Source organism: Zootoca vivipara, chromosome 10 (genome assembly GCF_963506605.1).
Source record: "Zootoca vivipara chromosome 10, rZooViv1.1, whole genome shotgun sequence".
NCBI classification, from domain to species: domain Eukaryota; kingdom Metazoa; phylum Chordata; class Lepidosauria; order Squamata; family Lacertidae; genus Zootoca; species Zootoca vivipara.
In genome coordinates this window covers 41,855,336-41,876,102 of record NC_083285.1, presented here as the reverse complement: position 1 = coordinate 41,876,102, position 20,767 = coordinate 41,855,336, and the positions used below count along the sequence as shown (strand labels likewise).

At 43.2% G+C, this 20,767-nt stretch overlaps 1 protein-coding gene and 1 non-coding gene across 3 annotated transcripts; both read left to right on the top strand.

The window, feature by feature from the left end:
• Positions 1 to 8,376: 8,376 nt before the first annotated feature.
• LOC118091600 (U5 spliceosomal RNA) lies at positions 8,377 to 8,492 on the top strand. Its single transcript, XR_004693407.1, has one exon. It is a non-coding gene; the product is annotated as a U5 spliceosomal RNA (small nuclear RNA).
• Positions 8,493 to 11,547: 3,055 nt separating this feature from the next.
• LOC118091327 (chondroadherin-like protein) lies at positions 11,548 to 20,681 on the top strand. 2 transcript variants are annotated; one of them, XM_060279795.1, is made up of 4 exons: positions 11,548 to 11,767; positions 15,851 to 16,293; positions 18,078 to 18,676; positions 19,818 to 20,681. In XM_060279795.1, exons 1-4 carry the CDS (start codon positions 11,682 to 11,684, stop codon positions 20,679 to 20,681), a joined length of 1,992 nt encoding a protein of 663 aa, XP_060135778.1. In that variant the 5' UTR covers positions 11,548 to 11,681. The 2 variants fall into 2 exon arrangements, with proteins under 2 accessions (XP_060135778.1, XP_034984087.2); XM_035128196.2 differs by lacking the exon at positions 11,548 to 11,767 and adding an exon at positions 13,212 to 14,181.
• Positions 20,682 to 20,767: the final 86 nt, after the last annotated feature.

The window sequence follows — 20,767 nt, the reverse complement described above, 5'->3', positions numbered from 1 at the left end:
AAGTCGTAAGGCAATATTAAACTTTCTGCTGCTGTCATGGACTGGCTGGAGGCAGAGGGGCGGTGGGAGGCTGGATGGGTAAATGGTTTGAATAAGCCAACATCCTAAAATGTGTTAGAAATTAGAAAACATAAGGCAAATCCTCAGCATGTGTTCCCACCATACTTATCTAGTAACAGTTAAACAAATGGACCTGTGCACTGGGTGTGCATGCTGAATGCACAAAACCGCTTATTTTTTTAAAAAATGCCCTACACGGATGACCTTAATATTGTCACTGTGATGTAATAAAAAGGGGTATAAACGGTATAAACTGAGAAAGTGATCTTAAGATACACTGCCTCCCCCCCCACCCCCAAACTTTAATATATCCAAGACAGGCACTTTTCATGCCAGAAACCTTCATTCTTCTTCATTTGCAATGTTGCTCCTGGACTGGAAGCAAATCACAGTTTTTGCAAATTAAGACCAATTAAAGCAATCTGAGATTGAGAATACAACTTTAATAAATTTAGCTCTTTGATACTGCTGCTTCTTGCTTTCCCCTCGCTGCTCTTCACTTTGTGTATTTTTCAATGTATTTTTTAAAAAGACAAATGTTAAGGCTCCCGTTGTTAGAAGTGAATCTGACCTACCTTAGGGAGGCCCCTCAGCCAAAGTAAAGAGAACAGCAGGGGCTTTGGAGAGAGACCAAGAGAGAGAAGGAAATGGAGGAGGGGAGTGTGCAATTGGAATCACAAATCAACATAGTTTAGACAAAATTAAAATGGAGGAAGAAATCCCTGAAGATTTAGAAACATACATACGGCAAACGGCACAAAAGCCCAAAGCAAAAATCAGTAATTTTTCATTTACAGGGCAATAAAATTGATTTATGCTGTACATAGCCATCTCTTCTGCCCACCCCATCTCAACTGATGTGCAGGTTATTTTACATAATGCAACAAAATGAAACCATCACTTGTTGCCAAGAGGTTCATTTCTTTGCTTTCCCTTCATTCGCCTTCTTTTTGCACAACCTTCTTTGCGAATTTTCATTTTTCTTTGCCTGTTATCTCAAATCTGCATGTCTTTGTTGTTTTCTGTGCCTGTCAATTTTCCTCTGTCGCCAAGGTTAAGACTTCACTCCTCCCAGAAGACCCCTTTCTATGTAGAATACAAGAATACATACATACACACACACACCACTTCATTCATTTATTCATTCATTCATTCCACACCTCACCCATTACAACTAATAATACAAAAAAGTAGATTTCCTAAGGGATAGTCTTGCTAAGTGGAAATATAAAATATTTCTCCTTACTTCCTCTCACTAAACTGTCAATTACAATACATTCTTCACACGTAAAATAAACAGAATGTTTAATACCAGTGATGAACACAACTGTATCCTGGGTGTGTTGAGAATTGCATATATTTTTTGAGAGAAATAAGCTCTTGTACATTAAGCGACTAATTACAATGAAAGTGGAGTTTACAAAGGTGTATGATACTGTTTTAAGTGTGGCATTTTTTATGGACAATTCAAAAACCTGGCTGATTCCACAGCCATCCCTGTCAGAGGGGCACAGTATGATTCAGATGTCCTTGGTATCTAACTCCCATTATCCCTCACCACTAGCCTTGCTGGCTAGGGCCGATGGCAACTGGAGTCCAGCAACACAGAGAGGGCCATAGATATGCCAAGTCTAAGAAGCCTTGTCTTCTAATCCATCTCTCTCTTTGTTCCTTCTGTGCCTTCAGGCAGCCTGATACAAACCCGGCTGTAATATTTATACCCTTCTTTTACTTCAAAGAGGTCAAAGTAGCTGAGGTCAGGCTAACATCCCCCCCCCCCCCGATTCTCTGAAATGTGTGCTCAGCTTGAATCTCATGTCCTTGGTGGTATTGGTTCTCAATATCTCCATTTCCTGAGTCACATGTTTACTATGACCTGTTTGTCTGTCTGTCTCTGTCTGCAGTGCAGCTGGCTGGACACAAAGGTACCTCTAAGCACCCCAAATTATTCATCAAATGCTGAAATACTTAAAGACTAAAAATACATCACCCACCCCATTGCACATTGCTGACTTAAAACATCTGCTTCTAAGTTAATAATAATAATAATAATAATAATAAATTTATTATTATTATTAATTTATTATTTATACCCCGCCCATCTGGCCGGGTCTCCCCCCCCCCCGTCATTCTGGGCGGCTTCCAACACACATTAAAATACATTAAATATCACAAATTAAAAACTTCCCTAAACAGGGCTGCCTTTAGGTATTTTCTAAATGATGTCAGGTAGTTGTTTATCTCTCTGACCTCTGATAGGAGGGCTTTCCACAGGGCGGGTGCCACTACCGAGAAGGCCCTCTGCCTGGTTCCCTGTAGCTTTGCATCTCACAGTGAGGGAACCGCCAGAAGGCCCTTGGCGCTGGATCTCAGTGTCCGGGCTGAACGATGGGGGTGGAGACGCTCCTTCAGGTATACAAGACCGAGGCCGTTTAGGGCTTTAAAGGTCAGCACAAACACTTTGCATTGTGCTCGGAAAGTCTAAGTTATTAGACTGAGGAACAGATTTTACAACTTAAACTGTACAACTAATTCGTACAGTCATGTTGTGGAGAAATACCCACTTAGGAATTAATTGTCCCTATTCCTTTAGCCAGAAAGCTTCCTATTATTTGGCAGCAAAAGGGTGTTGTTAAAAAAAACTGCTGTGTTTCCCTTATGGGGTACACAAGAGCCCTTACAGAGTCCTTTGTAGGTTCTCCATCAGTAGGAGAAAATAAGAGAGGCCAACCAGAGAATATTGAGAAGCATAGCAGCTAGTAAGCCTGATCTTTATTAAAGTTGTTGCAACAGGGTACCCCTTCCACAAGAAGAGAGGAGGAAGGTAAACGGCATTTCCGTGTGCTGCTCTGGTTCACCAGAAGCGGCTTAGTCATGCTGGCCACATGACCAGGAAGCTGTATGCCAGCTCCCTCAGCCAGTAAAGTGAGATGAGCGCCGCAACCCCAGAGTTGTCCGCAACTGGACCTAACGGTCAGGGGTCCCTTTACCTTTATAGGTATCCCTCTTGAGCACACTGGGTAAGACCTGTGTGTAAAGTCATCATCCATTGTTGTTGTAATTAATTCACGTCCCACACATGTTGCAGGGCACTTTGTAGTTACAGTAATTATTACATGCAAAAGTATTCCATGTAGGAATTGTGTCATATATGCAATGGCACTCATTTAGGAGAGTGTTTCAGTGCATTTACTCTACATAATCTCAGGGCATACTCTAAATCAGAGATGGCTAACCCTCAGTCTGAGAGCCTGATCTGTCCCTCCTAGCAAATTTTTCTGGACCCCTAAGACCCCATCAAGTTTGGCAACGAAAACAAAACACAAGGTAAACCTCTTGTTGGGTTTAAAACCTCTCTGCTCACCACAGCAGTCTGGTGGGAATGAGAATGGACTTGTCAGCAGATAAGTTATCTGATGAGCAGGAAAGGAGTGAAGTGGCATCTGTTTTTGGGTGGTGCTCACGGAAAAAGCACAATGTAGCTGATAGTGTGGAAAGTGAATTTCCAAAGTACTTGCAGCTTTCAACAGAGTAACAGTAGACCAGAAGTCCACCAGAGATTTATACCCAGATGCCCAGGCAAGAGCAAATTCAGAACTAAAGGTATACATTTTGTTCAGCTCATCTTCCACACAGGCCAGGGAAAACAGTCAGATAGCATTGTGGAAAGCAGTGGGAGGCACAGAGCATAACACAGGCTTGGCCAGTCACATTGCACCCTCTTTTGAGGGGGTTGCACTGGCAATATTTATCTGCCTAATGAAGGCTTTGCTTTACCGCTCATAAGGTAGATTTGGATATAACAGTCCCTTCATTTATTTCAAACTATTCAAGTAACTCCGTGTACATGAGGTAATTTGTTTTCTGTGTACAGTATAGGTTACAGGTAGGTAGCCGTGTTGGTCTGGATCGAAGTAAAATAAAAAAATTCCTTCAGTAGCACCTTAAAGACCAACTAAGTTTTTATTTTGGTATGAGCTTTCGTGTGCATGCACACTTCTTCAGATACCAGTATAATTTCCTTCGCTGCTTATGGTGCACTGGAAAGCTATAATTTTCCACAAAGTTTGGGAAACTGTCTTTATGGAGGGTTGCAGGACTGAAGGGAGAATGTTGGTTTATTTGCCATAATAGGGTTGAAATCATTCTCTCTCTCTCTCTCTCTCTCTCTCTCTCTCTCTCTCTCTCTCTCTCTCTCTCTCTTTCATCATCATCATCACAAAAGTGACCCAAAGTGACTTACATTAAAGCCAATTAAAATAAGCACAACCAATACAACAACAAAAAAACACACCTATACAGATAAAAGACAGGTCTTACAGATCCTAACCCTCTAAGAGAGGCTATAAATACCTGAAAGTCCAACATATAATGCACTGCAGTCATCCAGCCTACAGCCCGGTCATAGACAACAGAAGTTAAGACTGTCCTTGTCTAGATATGAGCACAGCTGGGCCACCAGTCAAAGCCAATGGAAGCCAGTCTGCACCATCAAGGCCACTTGAGCCTTAGATGACAGAAACGAATCTGGAATTACCCGTAAGCTACGTACCTTCAGAGGGAGTGAAAACCATCCAGGATTCTCATACAAACTAATCAGTCCTCTTTTTTTCTGCCTGCCATTGCAGTGGCTGGTAATGGAAACACACATCAAGAGCTGTTCATCCTTGCATTAACACTGGACTCTTTGTAATACCTTTAGACTTGGGCAAGCTGCAGCCCTTCCACAGAAGGAAACAAGGAAGCTCATGGAGCAGAGTTGCAGGGTGCCGCTTCCCCCCTTCAAGCTGTCAAATAGGCCAACCTGCATTACAAAACCTCTCATTTATGAAGGCAGAGAAGTCCTTGCTCTGCAAGCAGTTCTCAGTCTGTGCACGCATACACACACACAGAGCAAGTTAAATTTCCAAATACCCTTATTGATTTGAATGATTTACTCCAGTACATTAAATGCAATTTAAAACAAAGGAAAAACCTGTTGGATTCCAGGGTTTATTATAGCCATCTCAAATTTCTATCTGGGACTCACTTCCAACATGTTCCTGGACCACAATGTGTCAAAAACCAAATTTTAGTTGCTCAACTTTTAGGTAACATGATATTATATGTTGTTGTTGTTGTAGTGTTGAAAACTATATAAAATATATTTTTAAAAAAACCAGCCAGATTTTAGTTTATTTGTTTGACCTTAAGAATTTGCCAGTGGACACTCCAGATTTCAAGGGCCCAGTCCAGCAAAAGTTAGTTGCAACTACATTTGACTGACATTTTCTAAACATGATAATTAAAACAGCTTCAAATACTAATTAGTTGAATTGTATACTTATTTCTTTCCATGCAGGGCTAAAAACATGGGCCTGGATCGAATGCATTTATTTTATTAGAGAATTGTTATTTTGTTCTTCAGCCAGAACAGGCTGTCAAGAGAGATGTAGTGTTTATTTAGTTTAGCTCAGTTCGTGACACTTTTCTATTACAGACTTTGTTTGTCAGCTATGTTATAGTAAATATAAAAAATAGGTTTACCAGCATAAGGGTGCTTCATGATTTCTTTAGTGAATCTGCAGGGGCAAATGCCATTGGCACACACTGCCTTCTGGATACTGTTGTCACAATCACAGTGGAAGTTAGAACAAATCTTCCATGGTTTACATAGGATTTAGAGTATTAAAAGCATAGTAAAAGCATTGTGTTTATGAAACATACATGTTGTTGTTTAGTCGTTTAGTCGTGTCCGACTCTTCGTGACCCCATGGACCATAGCACGCCAGGCACTCCTGTCTTGCACTGCCTCCCGCAGTTTGGTCAAACTCATGTCCGTAGCTTCGAGAACACTGTCCAACCATCTCATCCTCTGTCGTCCCTTCTCCTTGTGCCCTCAATCTTTCCCAACATCAGGGTCTTTTCCAAGGATTCTTCTCTTCTCATGAGGTGGCCAAAGTATTGGAGCCTCAGCTTCACGATCTGTCCTTCCAGTGAGCACTCAGGGCTGATTTCCTGAAGAATGGATAGGTTTGATCTTCTTGCAGTCCATGGGACTCTCAAGAGTCTCCTCCAGCACCATAATTCAAAAGCATCAATTCTTCGGCGATCAGCCTTCTTTATGGTCCAGCTCTCACTTCCATACATCACTACTGGGAAAACCATAGCTTTAACTATACGGACCTTTGTAGGCAAGGTGATGTCTCTGCTTTTTAAGATGCTGTCTAGGTTTGTCATTGCTTTTCTCCCAAGAAGCAGGCGTCTTTTAATTTCGTGACTGCTGTCACCATCTGCAGTGATCAATGAGCCCAAGAAAGTAAAATCTCTCACTACCTCCATTTCTTCCCCTTCTATTTGCCAGGAGGTGATGGGACCAGTGGCCATGATCTTGGTTTTTTTGATGTTGAGCTTCAGACCATACATGTGTTTTATTTATTTACTCACATTTATATTCCATCTCTTCTCCCACTCAGGGTGCTTCCAAATGAGTGTTTATTGTGAGGTGTTTTTTGTTTTATTTTTTGCAGTGCTCACGTGTCATTGGTAGCCCACATTTCTCGCTCTCTGAACCCAGATTTACAATTTGTGGAGGAAACCCAGGAAATTAATAGTTAAATAGAACCATTGTGAATAAACAAATCAGAACTTCCTCATTTATAATGTAATCCTTGGCTGTTCTCCTGTAGTCTTGAGTGTTTGGTTCAGTTTGTGACTCTTTTCTGTTATACAGTCTTTCTCAACTACTTTATAGTAAATATAAAAAATAGAATTTCTTAGCATCAGCGTGCTTCCCGGTAGTCTTGTGTTGTAAATGGGGAGGGGGTCATTTAGGCATTGCAAATGGGTTATTGACAACAGTTTTTCGTTTATCATATTTCCCCAAAAAAGGGTAAATCAAGATTAAGGGCACTTCCAGATTGAATCTCACCCATAAAATTGAGTCAAATAGATACCAGCAAAATTCAGATGGCACAGTTTAAAATGATTTGGCACTCTGCAACAAACCTACTTTTCCCACAAAAATCAGACTTTTGTGGTAAGCAAATGCACTGAAAATGATGAGATAAGCCTGGTTTGATGCAATGTGATATAACTTGCCCCTTTACAAATTAGAATGAACACTCAATACACAACCAAGGTTCCCAGGCTGTGAAAACAAATGAGGCTAAATGCTCAATATGGAAGTACACTAAAAAAAAAAAAAAAAACAGGCTAGCATGCCAACGTTGGGTACGTGTTGCAATAATGTGTATACACTAGGTGCATTCATTCCACAATATACACCTACTTGGAAGCACCCTACCACTCTGGATGATTCCAGACTGCCATTTGTGGGTGGGATTCAGTCTTGTTTTGACGGCAAATTTAAGTTGTGCAAGGAAAGTTGATTCGTCTCCCTTGCCCGATCAGACTTATTGTGATAAGGAAAAACGGGGACAGGGACAATATGCACTGGGGAGTGGGCGATACTGTTTACTTGAGGCAGTGTCCTGTAACAAATCAGGAGGAATGCTCAGTAGAGAGGTCACCTGGAAGCGGTCTCTATGTTCAGGGTAGCAAAAAGAGCTTTTCCACACTAAGCCCCATGCTTAAAAGAAAAGCCAGCAGAGGTGACCGGCACACCCCGACTCTCAGCTTTAAGGTTGTGGCCCTATTATGCGCATTTACCAACACACCTCACTGAACACACTGGATCTTAATTCCGAGTAAAGATGTGCAGGATCGCGCTGCACATCACTTGCTTCTAATAGCATGAGACTTGCAGCGGGTTTGTGCTTAAGCGCCTTCTCTCGCAAATAGTATTTTTTTTCGTGCATCAAATGCATATTTACAGTGAACGGAGCTGATATGAATATATACTGTATAAATCTGCTCCTGCACGCACGCACAAATCGGCGTTCAAGCAGAAGCGGAGGAAATTTTTCCTTGAACAAATGACCTCATTTAAGCCCGCCTCCCCGCCCCATTTCTGCAAACTATCACTGGAGGTCTGAGCATGCGCAGTGGTGGTCGTTATCCGGCAGGCTTCGCGACAAATGCAGACGTCACGTGAAAGCAGAGCCGGGAGGAGTTGCGGTGGATTCGGCTCGGAGGCGAAGGCGGCGTTGCTTAATTTGCATATCCCATCATACATTGCGCGGAAGGCCATAGATGATACATTTAAAATACTTTTATTAATGTTTTAGTTTCGAACCCGATTATGAAACTGGTCTTGTCAACTTGGAAATCTAGTGTTTACTCAAGGGATTGCTTTTGACAGGTCAGTTAGGTATTCGCCATCACCTGCGAGGCTGTTGGCGGGTCCCTGGTAGAGGCGCCCGAAGGGTTTTCAGTATACTCTGGTTTCTCTTCAGATCGTATAAATCTTTCGCCTTTTACTAAAGATTTCCGTGGAGAGGAACATTTATGAGTTTACAACTAATTTTTTGAGGCTCTGTTTCGGCAGAGCTGTCTTATGTGGTTTAAAAAAACAGAATGAGCTTTTTTGTGTGTTGAGTGGTTGATGTTGTCCCTGTAATTTCATGTTAAGTGTTGTTGAGGCTGTAAGACGACTGAGAGATTTGAGGTTTTTCTATTTCATAGGAAAGTGGGGGGTTAGAAGCGAGATGTGTTTCTGTTGGTGTACCACTTGGAGAAGGGCTGTTAGAAGTAGTTTTGGGGTTTCTTTACTGCTTTTTAGATAACTCCTAATATTAAATAGTGGGTAGACAATACAGCAGTTCTTCAAGAAGCTCTTTATTCGGAAGCCAGAACTGAACTGCATTGCTGAGCTGGCCTGCTTTTATAGAGGCTGGCTCAAACAATGTATCAAACATAATTCAAAGTTCCCTCCTAAAGTTCCCTCCTAAAACAACTGTCAGGGACTGGAGGACCTGAGGGAAAACTATATACCCTAATACATAACACCTAAAACATACAGGTAGGTAGCCGTGTTGGTCTGAGTCGAAGCAAAATAAAAAAATTCCTTCAGTAGCACCTTAAAGACCAACTAAGTTTTTATTTTGGTATGAGCTTTCGTGTGCATGCACACTTCGTCAGATCTGATCAGATCTGATTCATCTGACGTCAGATCTGACGAAGTGTGCATGCACACGAAAGCTCATACCAAAATAAAAACTTAGTTGGTCTTTAAGGTGCTACTGAAGGAATTTTTTAATTTTGCTTCAACTCAGACCAACACGGCTTTGTTGTTGTTGTTTAGTCGTGTCCGACTCTTCGTGACCCCATGGACCAGAGCACGCCAGGCACTCCTGTCTTCCACTGCCTCCCGCAATTTGGTCAAACTCATGTTCGTAGCTTCGAGAACACTGTCCAACCATCTCGTCCTCTGTCGCCCCCTTCTCCTAGTGCCCTCAATCTTTCCCAACATCAGGGTCTTTTCCAGGGAGTCTTCTCTTCTCATGAGGTGGCCAAAGTATTGGAGCCTCAGTTTCACGATCTGTCCTTCCAGTGAGCGCTCGGGGCTGATTTCCTTCAGAATGGATAGGCTTGATCTTCTTGCAGTCCATGGGACTCTCAAGAGTCTCCTCCAGCACCATAATTCAAAAGCATCAATTCTTCGGCGATCAGCCTTCTTTATGGTCCAGCTCTCACTTCCATACATTACTACTGGGAAAATCATAGCTTTAACTACTTTGTAGGCAAGGTGATGTCTCTGCTTTTTAAGATGTTGTCTAGGTTTGTCATTGCTTTTCTCCCAAGAAGCAGGCATCTTTTAATTTCGTGACTGCTGTCACCATCTGCAGTGATCAAGGAGCCCAAGAAAGTAAAATCTATCACTGCCTCCATTTCTTCCCCTTCTACTTGCCAGGAGGTGATGGGACCAGTGGCCATGATCTTGGTTTTTTTGATGTTGAGCTTTAGACCATATTTTGTGCTCTCTTTCACCCTCATTAAAAGGTTCTTTAATTCCTCACTTTCTGCCATCAAGGTTGTGTCATCTGCATACCTGAGGTTGTTGATATTTCTTCCGGCAAACTTAATTCCGGCTTGGGATTCATCTAGTCCAGCCTTTCGCATGATGAATTCTGCATATAAGTTAAATAAGCAGGGAGACAATATACAACCTTGTCATACTCCTTTCCCAATTTTGAACCAATCAGTTGTTCCATATCCAGTTCTAACTGTAGCTTCTTGTCCCACATAGAGGTTTCTCAGGAGACAGATGAGGTGTTCAGGCACTCCCATTTCTTTAAGAACTTGCCATAGTTTGCTGTGGTCGACACAATCAAAGGCTTTTGCATAGTCAATGAAGCAGAAGTAGACGTTTTTCTGGAACTCTCTAGCTTTCTCCATAATCCAGCGCATGTTTGCTATTTGGTCTCTGGTTCCTCTGCCCCTTCAAAATCCAGCTTGCACTTCTGGGAGTTCTCGGTCCACATACTGCCTAAGCCTGCCTTGTAGAATTTTGAGCATAACCTTGCTAGCGTGTGAAATGAGCTACCTGTAATATGAATTATGTTACAGTACTTCTCATCTCCAGGTTAACATATTTGACCCTACTCTAAAATCTAAAAATAAATAGTATATCTCTTAAACAAGAAAGTGGTTGTTGTTGCATGACCAGGTATTTATTAATAAAAATCACCCAGCAACCCTCACATTTATGTTCTTAAATTTCCTGAGCAAGTTAATTATTCTCAGTGTTGTAGCACATTTGTCTTGCTTCTGTTATTATGGATATAGTCCCTGGTCAAGGCGGTTCAAGATATGTGAATCCCAAGATGGCACAATGTGCAACACGTCATGGTACTCCAGTGTTTGTTAGAGTTGATGTTTGTTATGGTAATAGTATGTTTGCCTTGCACGTGATCAATAGTGGGGAAAATAATTTAAAAACAAAAGCACAAAGCAAACAGTTAGTAGATTATTCCCAAAATCTGAACATTCATGTTTAATAGCATATACTTAAATAAACATATGACTATAATAACTGGTTGCAGGCATGTATCTGGGTGTATGGTAAGTCTCATGGAACTCAATAGGACTTCCTTCTGAGTAGACTAACATAGAATCGCCCTGTAAAGGTGTTCTTGAATCTTTCTCCCAGTTTTTTCCTTTGCATCTTTCACCACATCTCAATATTGTTTATAATACCCTAATACCCAGTTCTGGTAATAATGTTTGGTACAGGTGTTTATGTAATACTGTACATGAATTTAAATTAATATTGGTGTGGGAAGTGAGTGTAATATTGGCGGTAGAATCAATGATCAATATTAGCTATACTTGTGGTGTACATAGTTTGGGTCATGGAATAACATGCAGACATAGCATTTTGTGATGCAAGTAATGCACAGCATTACTAGAACCCCTGTTTCCCCCCTTTTTTTAATTAACAAACAATAAGAAGTATTTCAATTTATTTTTTTCATTCTGATGTAACACATGTAAAATGTTGGAATCCTATTTCATAAACATTTGCCTTTTTCATAAATTGAAATAAAGAAATATTTATTCCAGTCCGCAACTTCCTTTTTACTGCCTTATCTACTGGTGTTTTAAGGCAGTATCTGGTGCACTGGGTCACTTTTTAATAGGGTAGGGGGCTGCAGAACCATTTTCACTAGAAACAATAGAAGGAAAAAACTTGTCCAACCCAGTTTCCTGTATCAGACTTTGTGGTTGAAGGGAAGCGCATGAAAGAGCAGCGAGAGAAGCCAGCTACATGGCTGTACACTCCAAAAGCAGCTCCAAGACAGCGTAACAAGAAGCAACGCAGCAGGTAAGGGAGATTCATGGCTCAAATTGATGAGGATGCAGGAGCCACACAACAGGGAGCAGCACATGAGAATGATAAAAGCCTGAATCAAGTTCGTGCCCCTAAAGAGATATTTGTTTTTGTTTTAGCAAAGGGTTTGTTTGTTTTTACCATAGAGGTTAAAATGCAAGTGGGTTTTGGGGTGTTTTGCAGGCTAGTGGCAGTGAAGATTGTTGAAGGCTATGTAGCATAGCAAAGATGGGAAGAAGTATCCAGATTTAATTGTGAAACCAATATGTATGTTCCAAATAGGTACAAACATCCGCTGATGAATGAGAGAGACTGATTGTATGATGAAGTGAATAGAATGTTTTTACTTTGAAGGATCTCCGGTCTTTACATTAGCATACTTGCCTTGCATTTTCCAGCAATTGAGACCACAGTATTAGTGTTGTAACCCGCACTGAAGGGTGGGTAGGAAAGAAATAACAGTAGTGAGTTTTACTCCCAGAAAGTGCATGATGCTGTATTTGAATTATTTTCAGGTTGACATTTGATGATGGTGTGCGCACAAGGACCATCTGTCCAAAGGATATGTGTACTGTTGTGTACTGTGGTTGCGCAAATGTCATTGGCATGTATTGATTAATGTTCATTACATCACTAATGAAAAATGACCCAGCTCTCCATTCATACTGGGCTGTTTTTGTATTTATGTTATTTTTATGTCTTTAATGACAGGACACACTCATCATAATTTCTTTTACGGGTTTCTAATCTCACTTAAAATATATTATGAAACATATGAACAATGGAATTACTCTGAAAAACGGTTGCTACCCCCTTCCAATGACTGAATACAAATCTAGAACTATGTAAAAGCATAAGCTGCTTATCACTTTGCTACAATTAATCGAAATTCACCATTTTTGTTAATTCAAATGCTTGCGGGACTGAAAGTCTTCCTAGTATTCCTAATAGTGCTGTCTGTTGCCCATTGGAACTGATAGGGTGGAAGGCATAAAGGTTAACACTTGGTAGAACCAACTAATTCTCATTTTGCCCCCATCCTCCTGCCTGTTGAATTCTGCAAGAGGCCACACTGAGACTGAGGAGGAGGAAGAGGAAACTTCCTCCTTCTGGTCTGGGTGTAAGAAAAAAGGCTGTCAGGCAGGAGCTGGTTGAGGGCGGACTAAGGTTGGTGGGGCAGTGACCCATTTGCCACCATAGACCAACCTCCACTGATTCCTAACAGTGCAGCCCTGTGCACAGTAACTTGAAAGCAAGTCAGTGTGAGGTTACTCGCTAGTAAATGCATTGAGGATTTCAAGACCAGAACCACCACTGATGTGAGTTTCATCTGCAGAAATCCCTACCCTGGTTTTGAGAGCTTAACTAGTATGGATGAACATTAATTAAGTGAAAATTAGGTACTGCCTGCTGGTTCTTGAACAACGTTAGTGCTAACGTGGTACAGAGAGTTAAAAGCTATTTACTTTTCCATCACTGAAAAGCCCTTTAACCCAATAGGGTGAACCTGTGGCTCTCAACCTGCAGTTGGACTCCAACTAGGTTTGATAGCTCAGCAACCTCACAAGGACACAAGTTCTCTTATAGAAAATGTGCAGATCCATATAAAACCACCTAATGGGCATCACTGCTGTTCTCATTATATAGACAGGGGATATGGCTGTTTAATGTATTGTAGAGTCAGATAGCAAATATAACATGTTAGGACAGGAGAATCCTGGGCAAGTTATACCTCAAAGAGCATGCCTGGGGACTTTCCTGGTTCTTCTCCCTATAGCTTTTCCATGTGTGGATTTATATTTTACTCACATCCATAAAATCACAATTTGCATATGATTTTATTTGAGTGGAACGGTATGTTTCAGTTGTGTTTTATTTATGCATATTGGCTGCCTTTGGAAGGCTTTGCCCTGAAAGCTAGCATAGACATAGGTATTTTAAAAATGAGTAAGAACCACTTATCTGATGCAGGATGTAACATCCCAAGAATCACCATTTTAATTTATAAGCTAGAGCAAGTTTCTACTCCGCTCTCTCAAATAAATCTATTTTCCAGGGCAAAAAACAAACCCAGTCTCACAACTTCCTGTGTTTCTTGGCCACATGGACTGAAGTCACAGAGCCCATTCATCTCATGCCCATGTAGGAGTTTATGCTCAGATTGTCGCAACACTCATCAGAGATAATTTAAAAGCAGACTCTTTTCAAATACCACCAGAGGGAGGGAAATCAAGGGCAAAGGGGACTTATGTCAGTGTTTCCTGCTTTCCAGATTGCTGAATCAGTATATTTTTAGCTGTAAATTATACCCCTGGCTGAAACAAAAGGAGGAAGCCCCAACACCCTTACTGTTTGCTTCCAGAGACGCCAGTTATCTACTTTCTAGAGGGGTAGCTGTGCTACTACTGGTAAGTTGTTTTAAGAACAGTAAGAGTATTTTGCAGCCTTCAAAGACTAATAAATGCATTATGCATTTATTAGTCTTTAAAAGAAGAAGGTTGGAGCCTTCTCCAACCTCGTGCCACAGGTAGATCTAAGGGAGCACGGCTGGTTTGCCTGTACTAGGTTCCCAGCTGAGAGGGTGCCACAACGATGATGTAGAACAGAGGCGGGGAGCTGTGTGGATTTAGGTGTCGCACAGGGCACTGCTGAAATTTGGAAGCCCCAAATCTGCCTCTGCTGCTTGTGCCCTGCATGTGGTTTGGACTATGGACACATCTACTTCCTAGAAGATTCTGTCCTGCACATGCATTGAAGTGTTCTGCAACACCCACACATCGCATCAAAATAGCAGCCCACACTTTCCCCCTTAATTCAGATGTCCCTGCTGTTGCTGGGTTGTTGTTTTTAACTGACTGGACACTGGACAGAATTAAGCCAAGAAGACCTAGGACTGTGGTAAGAGGGAATTGGAGAGTATGTCAGTTAGTGCTAATGGGGTAGGGGAGGGCCACAGAAGGCCAAGTGACTCTTGCTCTCCCTTGCCTTGAAAAGCTTGCTGGTTCTACAAGGGATTGCCAGCAAAGAGACAGCAAGGATAATGGCTAGAGAGCAACTGGGGGAAAGTGTGATGATCAGTCTCAGAGTCCGCCTGAAGGCCTATTCAAGTGGCAGTGTCAACTGCAGAGAAATCTTCTTGTTCTACTATAAGAGCTTTTCTGGGTGGTGAAGTTAACATGGTGCTCTCCATAAGTTCTTGTATTACAACTTCCACCAGGCCCTGCCAGCTGTCAGGATGTCCTACTCTCAAGTAGAACCTTGGCAGAGACACATGCCCGGCTGCCATGTACTCTCCCTCATGGTAGATCGTTCAGGAGCTTCACAAGCTTTCTGCAGCCCGAACATCACAGCGAGTGATGCCAACTGACATCAGCACACTTCACGGTTCCACAGTGGTTTGTGCAGTTGCGTAACAGAACTCAGTAGCACAGCATTTGGCTAATCTACTTTATTTACATATAAACACACTCTGAGCACTGCAACATGGCTCCCTCTCTCTCTCTAGCATCAGACAGCAAAGAGAGAGAACAAAGGATAATAGTCCGACTTCAGGAACACAGTAAGACAAACATCCTGTCTACCTCACTTCCCATTCCTGTGGAATGTAAACATATACCATAATGTGATAGACAACAAGCCCATGACTGCACATGGGAATGAATCTCCAACACCAGCATGGTCAATGATCAGGGATGATGTGAGCTGTAGTCTGCTCCGCCCCTGCAAAAAATTAAAATAAATAAATCCCCCACACAATCTGGAGAGCACCACATTGACCACCCCTAGTCTAGGGTTCAGACACAGGCCACAAAAGCACATGGAAGCCTTTTTTAACCTCAGGTATGAAGACTGAACAGCATTAAGGTGACTTCACACATCTTTGCCAAAGTCCCTTAGTGCCCAGCAATGTAAGCTTTTGAGCTGGGGAGATGTGGTGGGATGCATGTATAATTCTGACACATCTTCATTAGGCAACTGATCAGAAAAGGCTCTGGCTGAGAAGAGCAGAGATGCTTCACAGACTACCTGCAGGTTTCTGAAGTGTATTTAATTATTTCAGTCTGCTTTAAATTATAGCATTATGGCTCAGCATTGGTGTGTGGCCTTTACTCTGTCAGTACTGTGGATCATTGCCAGCCCAGAGGTCCTGGACCGTTCCCAATGCCCCATCGGTTGCAGCTGCTCTTTCACAGACGGGTTTATTCGGTGTTCCAATGCCAGCCTCTCCTCTCTGCCCACTGGCATCCCACAAGCCACAGTGGAGCTTGATCTGCAGTTCAATCAGCTGGACAGCCTGCTGGCAGCCTCTTTCCCAGATTTGCCCGAGCTCACCACGCTTTTCCTTGGGAGCAACCAAGTGCGCCGGATTGAAGCGGGAACCTTTCTCGGTGTGAAGAATTTATACCACCTCCACTTGGACAACAATCTCCTCGAAGAGATCCCAGAAGGGGCATTTGAAAACCTGACCAATCTAGTCTTTCTGCACCTGGAGCACAATCGGATTGCTTACCTTTCACCAGGTATTTATATATGGGTGTTTCCCCCCTCATTGCTAAGGTATAATAGTGATTATCCCTCCCACTTTCATTCCCAACAGTTTTAGGGTATGAACTGTGGGGAAAGGATGCATTTGGGATGAAGTACAAATGAGTGGGACGTGGGTGGCGCTGTGGGTTAAAGCACAGAGCCCAGGGCTTGCAGACCAGGTCGGCGGTTCAAATCCCCATGACGGGGTGAGCTCCCATTCCTCGGTCCATGCTCCTGCCAACCTAGCAGTTCGAAAGCACGCCAAATGGCAAGTAGATAAATAGGTACCACTCCGGCAGGAAGGTAAACAGCGTTTCCGTGTGCTGCTCTGGTTTGCCAGAAGCGGCTTAGTCATGCTGTCCACATGACCTGGAAGTGTATGCCGGCTCCCTCGGCCAGTAAAGCGAGATGAGCGCCACAACCCCAGAGTCTGTCACGACTAGACCTAATGGTCAGGGGTTCCTTTACCTTTACCTTACAAATGAGTGGGGCAGCTGACCAATTTAGAAGCTGAGCACAAAGCTGATGTGGAGTAACTTAACTGAAATTGGCTAGTTCAAGCCCTCTATGAATTATTTCAGCTTAAGTTCAATATGGATTTATTCAGTTGGGGCGAACACCTCCTTTCAACAGCAATAAAGTAGGCCCATGGTATTACTGCTACGTACTGATAATGAATTGCTCATTTTTTATGTGCAATAGGCCAGATTAGCCTATTCTGGTGCCCTTCCTGTTGCCTTTTGTATTCCTTATGGCAGAAAAGAGTATTGTTTTCCTCTTGGTTTGGAAGAAGGGAGAGAGGTCTTGACATTCTCTGCAAATTTTATAAAATTAAATTCTAACACAAACAAGGATGTAGTCCTGTAACTTTGAACTCTGTCCTTAATGGTTACCTTCTGTAGTTTGTTGCTTCAAAATGCATTTGGGGCTCTTGCTGCTCATTCTGCTGAGTTGGGCCCTGGATTTTTCCATGAATGTCCTTTCCTGATGACACCACTGAGCACAATACCACATTCAGTGCCACAGTATTGCAGGAGGGACCAAGAGGTTACACACCCACTAGAGATCACACCCACCCACCCCTCGTAAACCAGAATATTAGCAAACTACTGCAACCTGCTCATGAGGAAAGACACGTTAATCTGGCATTATCCCAAGGTGTCAGGTGGGAGGGGGGAGAGACTTGGGAACAAGCTAGATATCATCAGGCACAAATGTGCACCATGAAAAGCAGAAACTGACCAGCAATATTCATTTTATTAATTAATTAAAATAGTTATACGCAGCCTCGCGTCACAGATCTGCAAGGGACTAAACAGTAGGCTAGTCTTTCTGTTGTGCCAGCACCATGTGATGTCTGGTTCTCAAAAGTTCTGTGAAACACACTGAGCAATGCTCAGGCTTCCCATATAGCAATTAGCTTTATTCATTAATCCGAGCACAAGCAAGTATAAACACACACCAAGAGAAGGAACCCTAGACCAGGCATCCCCAAACTGTGGCCCTCCAGATGTTTTGGCCTACAACTTCCATGATCCCTAGCTAACAGGACCAGTGGTTGGGGAAGATGGGAATTGTAGTCACAAACATCTGGAGGGCTGAAGTTTGGGGATGCCTGTCCTAGACCTAAGCACTTGGATGCTTAAGCAGTTTTCACCTGTGCTGGAAAGCAGATGTGCTCTGCACATCATTACCACCCTGGGGAGGGCAGAAGTGGGATGGAGTTATTAGCTCTCAACTCAAGACAGCTCTTACTTCCACTCCCTCTTTTGCCTAGGTGCATTCTCCTCTTTGAAGCGACTGAGTCTCCTAGACTTGAGTCATAACCTGTTGACTGAACTTTCAGACGAGGCCCTTGGTGGTCTCCAGCAGCTACGCAAACTTCACCTCAGTGCTAACCTTATTGCCAACTTGTCAGCCAGAGCTCTCCCGGGCAACATGCGCATCCTCTACCTCGACTGGAACAGGCTGAAAAGTGTGCCACTTGCCGTCCGCACCTCTGCCACTCTCTCCAGCCTTTATCTTAGTGGCAACCCAATCCAGGAGCTGACATCTCTCTCCTTTGGGAGGAAGCTCGGCTCGCTGAGGCAGCTGTTCTTAGAAAACCTGTGCCTGGAGAACATTACCAGCTCAACGTTCAAACGGCTACGCAGACTCGAGGTCTTGAGCCTCAGGAACAATAGTTTGGAGTCGCTGTCACCTCTGTCGTCGCTGAAGTATCTCTCGACTTTGTATCTGACTGGGAACAAGTGGCGCTGCGACTGCAACTTAATCTGGCTTCGCACCTGGCAGAAGCAAGTCGCAAGAAAAGATCGCAGCCCAGTGGAATGCAGTTCCCCGGAAGCCCTTCAGGGACAACAATTGGCAAATGTAGAGGTAATGAACAATCTGAATCACACTGACAGACCCCAGAAACACCTTGCAAATAGGACTGCCAAAGAAAGAGGGGTGGGAACAGACAACCCTCTCCATCTGCCATCCAGGGTAAAGGTAAAGGTAAACTGTCAGGTATGATAGGAGCTGGAGCTAAGCAAAATCTGAACTGTAACTGTTGTTTAAAGATATGATAATCTTATTAAAGGAAACATAAACGTAAAGGGACCCCTGACCGTTAGGTCCAGTCACGGATGACTCTGGGGTTGTGGCACTCATCTCGCATTATTGGCCGAGGGAGTCGGCGTACAGCTTCCAGGTCATGTGGCCAACATGACAAAGCCGCTTCTGGCAAACCAGAGCAGCACATGGAAACGCCGTTTACCTTCCCGCTGGAGCGGTACCTATTTATCTACTTGCACTTTGACGTGCTTTCGATCTGCTAGGTTGGCAGGAGCTGGGACCGAGCAACGGGAGCTCACCCTGTCGCGGGGATACAAACCACTGACCTTCTGATCGGCAAGCCCTAGGCTCTGTGGTTTAACCCACAGTGCCGCCCGCGTCCCTCACCATCCAGGGTAGCAAGCAAGGCACATTATCACAGTTCAAGGACAAAATTTTAGCCACCTGAGGGCACTGATCCTTAATTACAGTACTCTGTATAACAGACAGAAAAGAGCCTAGAGATAGTCTAAAACTGGGGCACAAGACAATTTCCCCAGAGTTGAAGGTGGTATGAAACAGGAACGCCTTTTAGGGGTGTGTCCACTAGTCTCTGGCAAACAGGTTTTGTAGGTTTTTATAATACTTCAAGAATATGCAACGCCTGTTAGCTAGAGGCAGACAACAAGGGGGCAGAATAAATGAGTGTGTACATCACAGGCAATGTTGCCATCCAACCACACTAAGCATTCTCTGTCTGCAGCCAAATGGGTCACTAAAGGAAGTAGTGGCAATGCTAAATTCAGCTCTGAAGTCATAAGAACTTTCTTAGGAAGCTGTAACATTCTGTACGTTACACTTAGTTGTCATGTAATAAAACGAAGAGCCTTCATTTAGACATTCTAAAGGTGAGAGCAAGTGTGACACGCATAATAGTTAATACTGGAAGATGACTTCTCGCATGTCTTCTTTTCCCCTCCAGTTACAGAAATTGACTTGTCCACCTTTTCAAACCAATTCAGCCACCACCAGCTCCTCTGCAAATGCCATGCCTGTGATATCTACTCTACCCAGTGAACAACTTTTGCCACAAGCTGCTACGACCCTTCCGATCACTGTTTTCACTACTTTTGTTACCAGTAGGATGTTCTCTATCACAGGGACAACTACACAAAATAATCCCACTTCAAGACCAACCTCTGATGAGAACCATTACATACTGGAGAAATATGACCCTTGCCTCTCTGACCATATTAGTAGCATTCACATAAGAACAAAAGACCACACTGCCCTGGTGGTTACTTGGTCTTTCTCTGGAGATCATGACCAGTTTGAACTGCGCTACAAGTCTTCTGTGGATCAGCACATACTGCGAGTGATTGGACGTTTAACTGAGATTGAACTTCACCATCTGCAACCAGGTACCGATTACAGGGTTTGCATTATCCCCCAGAACAAGAACCTCCTGGAGTGTGCGGCCCCTACAGCCCAGCAATGTGCCACAGGGCGCACTGGAGCCCAAGTTCCAGCTCAGCACAACTTAGCCTTGGGAATTGGCGTCAGCATCGCACTTTTAGCACTGGTGGCCCTGGCTCTCTTTGCCTTCTACAAGTGGCGGATCCGACCCTTCCAGTTTCAGCGCTACTATGATGAAGACGGGCTGCCTTCCCGGCGCCAAGGCACTGCCCACTCCAAGCTGACCACAGAGTCAGTCTATGAGAACTTAGAAGAGGACAACCAGCATGTTTATATGACAGCTGCCAGCCAATGGCCTCAAGAGAAGATAGACTGCACTCCTGTTGTCCCATCCAGATTTTCATCCACACCAGCCTATGCAAGCCTCTGATATTTACAGAATATTAGTTATTTGTTAAAATGACCAGCTGTTGTGAATGACATCCAAACCCTTCACAGCTGTGGATGAAAATGTTT

Bases quoted from the DNA above. Each gene is read 5' to 3' on its own strand.
- LOC118091327 (XM_060279795.1), top strand. From the start codon at position 11,682: ATGAAAGAGCAGCGAGAGAAGCCAGCTACATGGCTGTACACTCCAAAA. The intron at 16,294-18,077 runs GTATTTATATAT...TCTTTTGCCTAG, and splicing joins GATTGCTTACCTTTCACCAG to GTGCATTCTCCTCTTTGAAG. The intron at 18,677-19,817 runs GTAATGAACAAT...TTTCCCCTCCAG, and splicing joins AACAATTGGCAAATGTAGAG to TTACAGAAATTGACTTGTCC.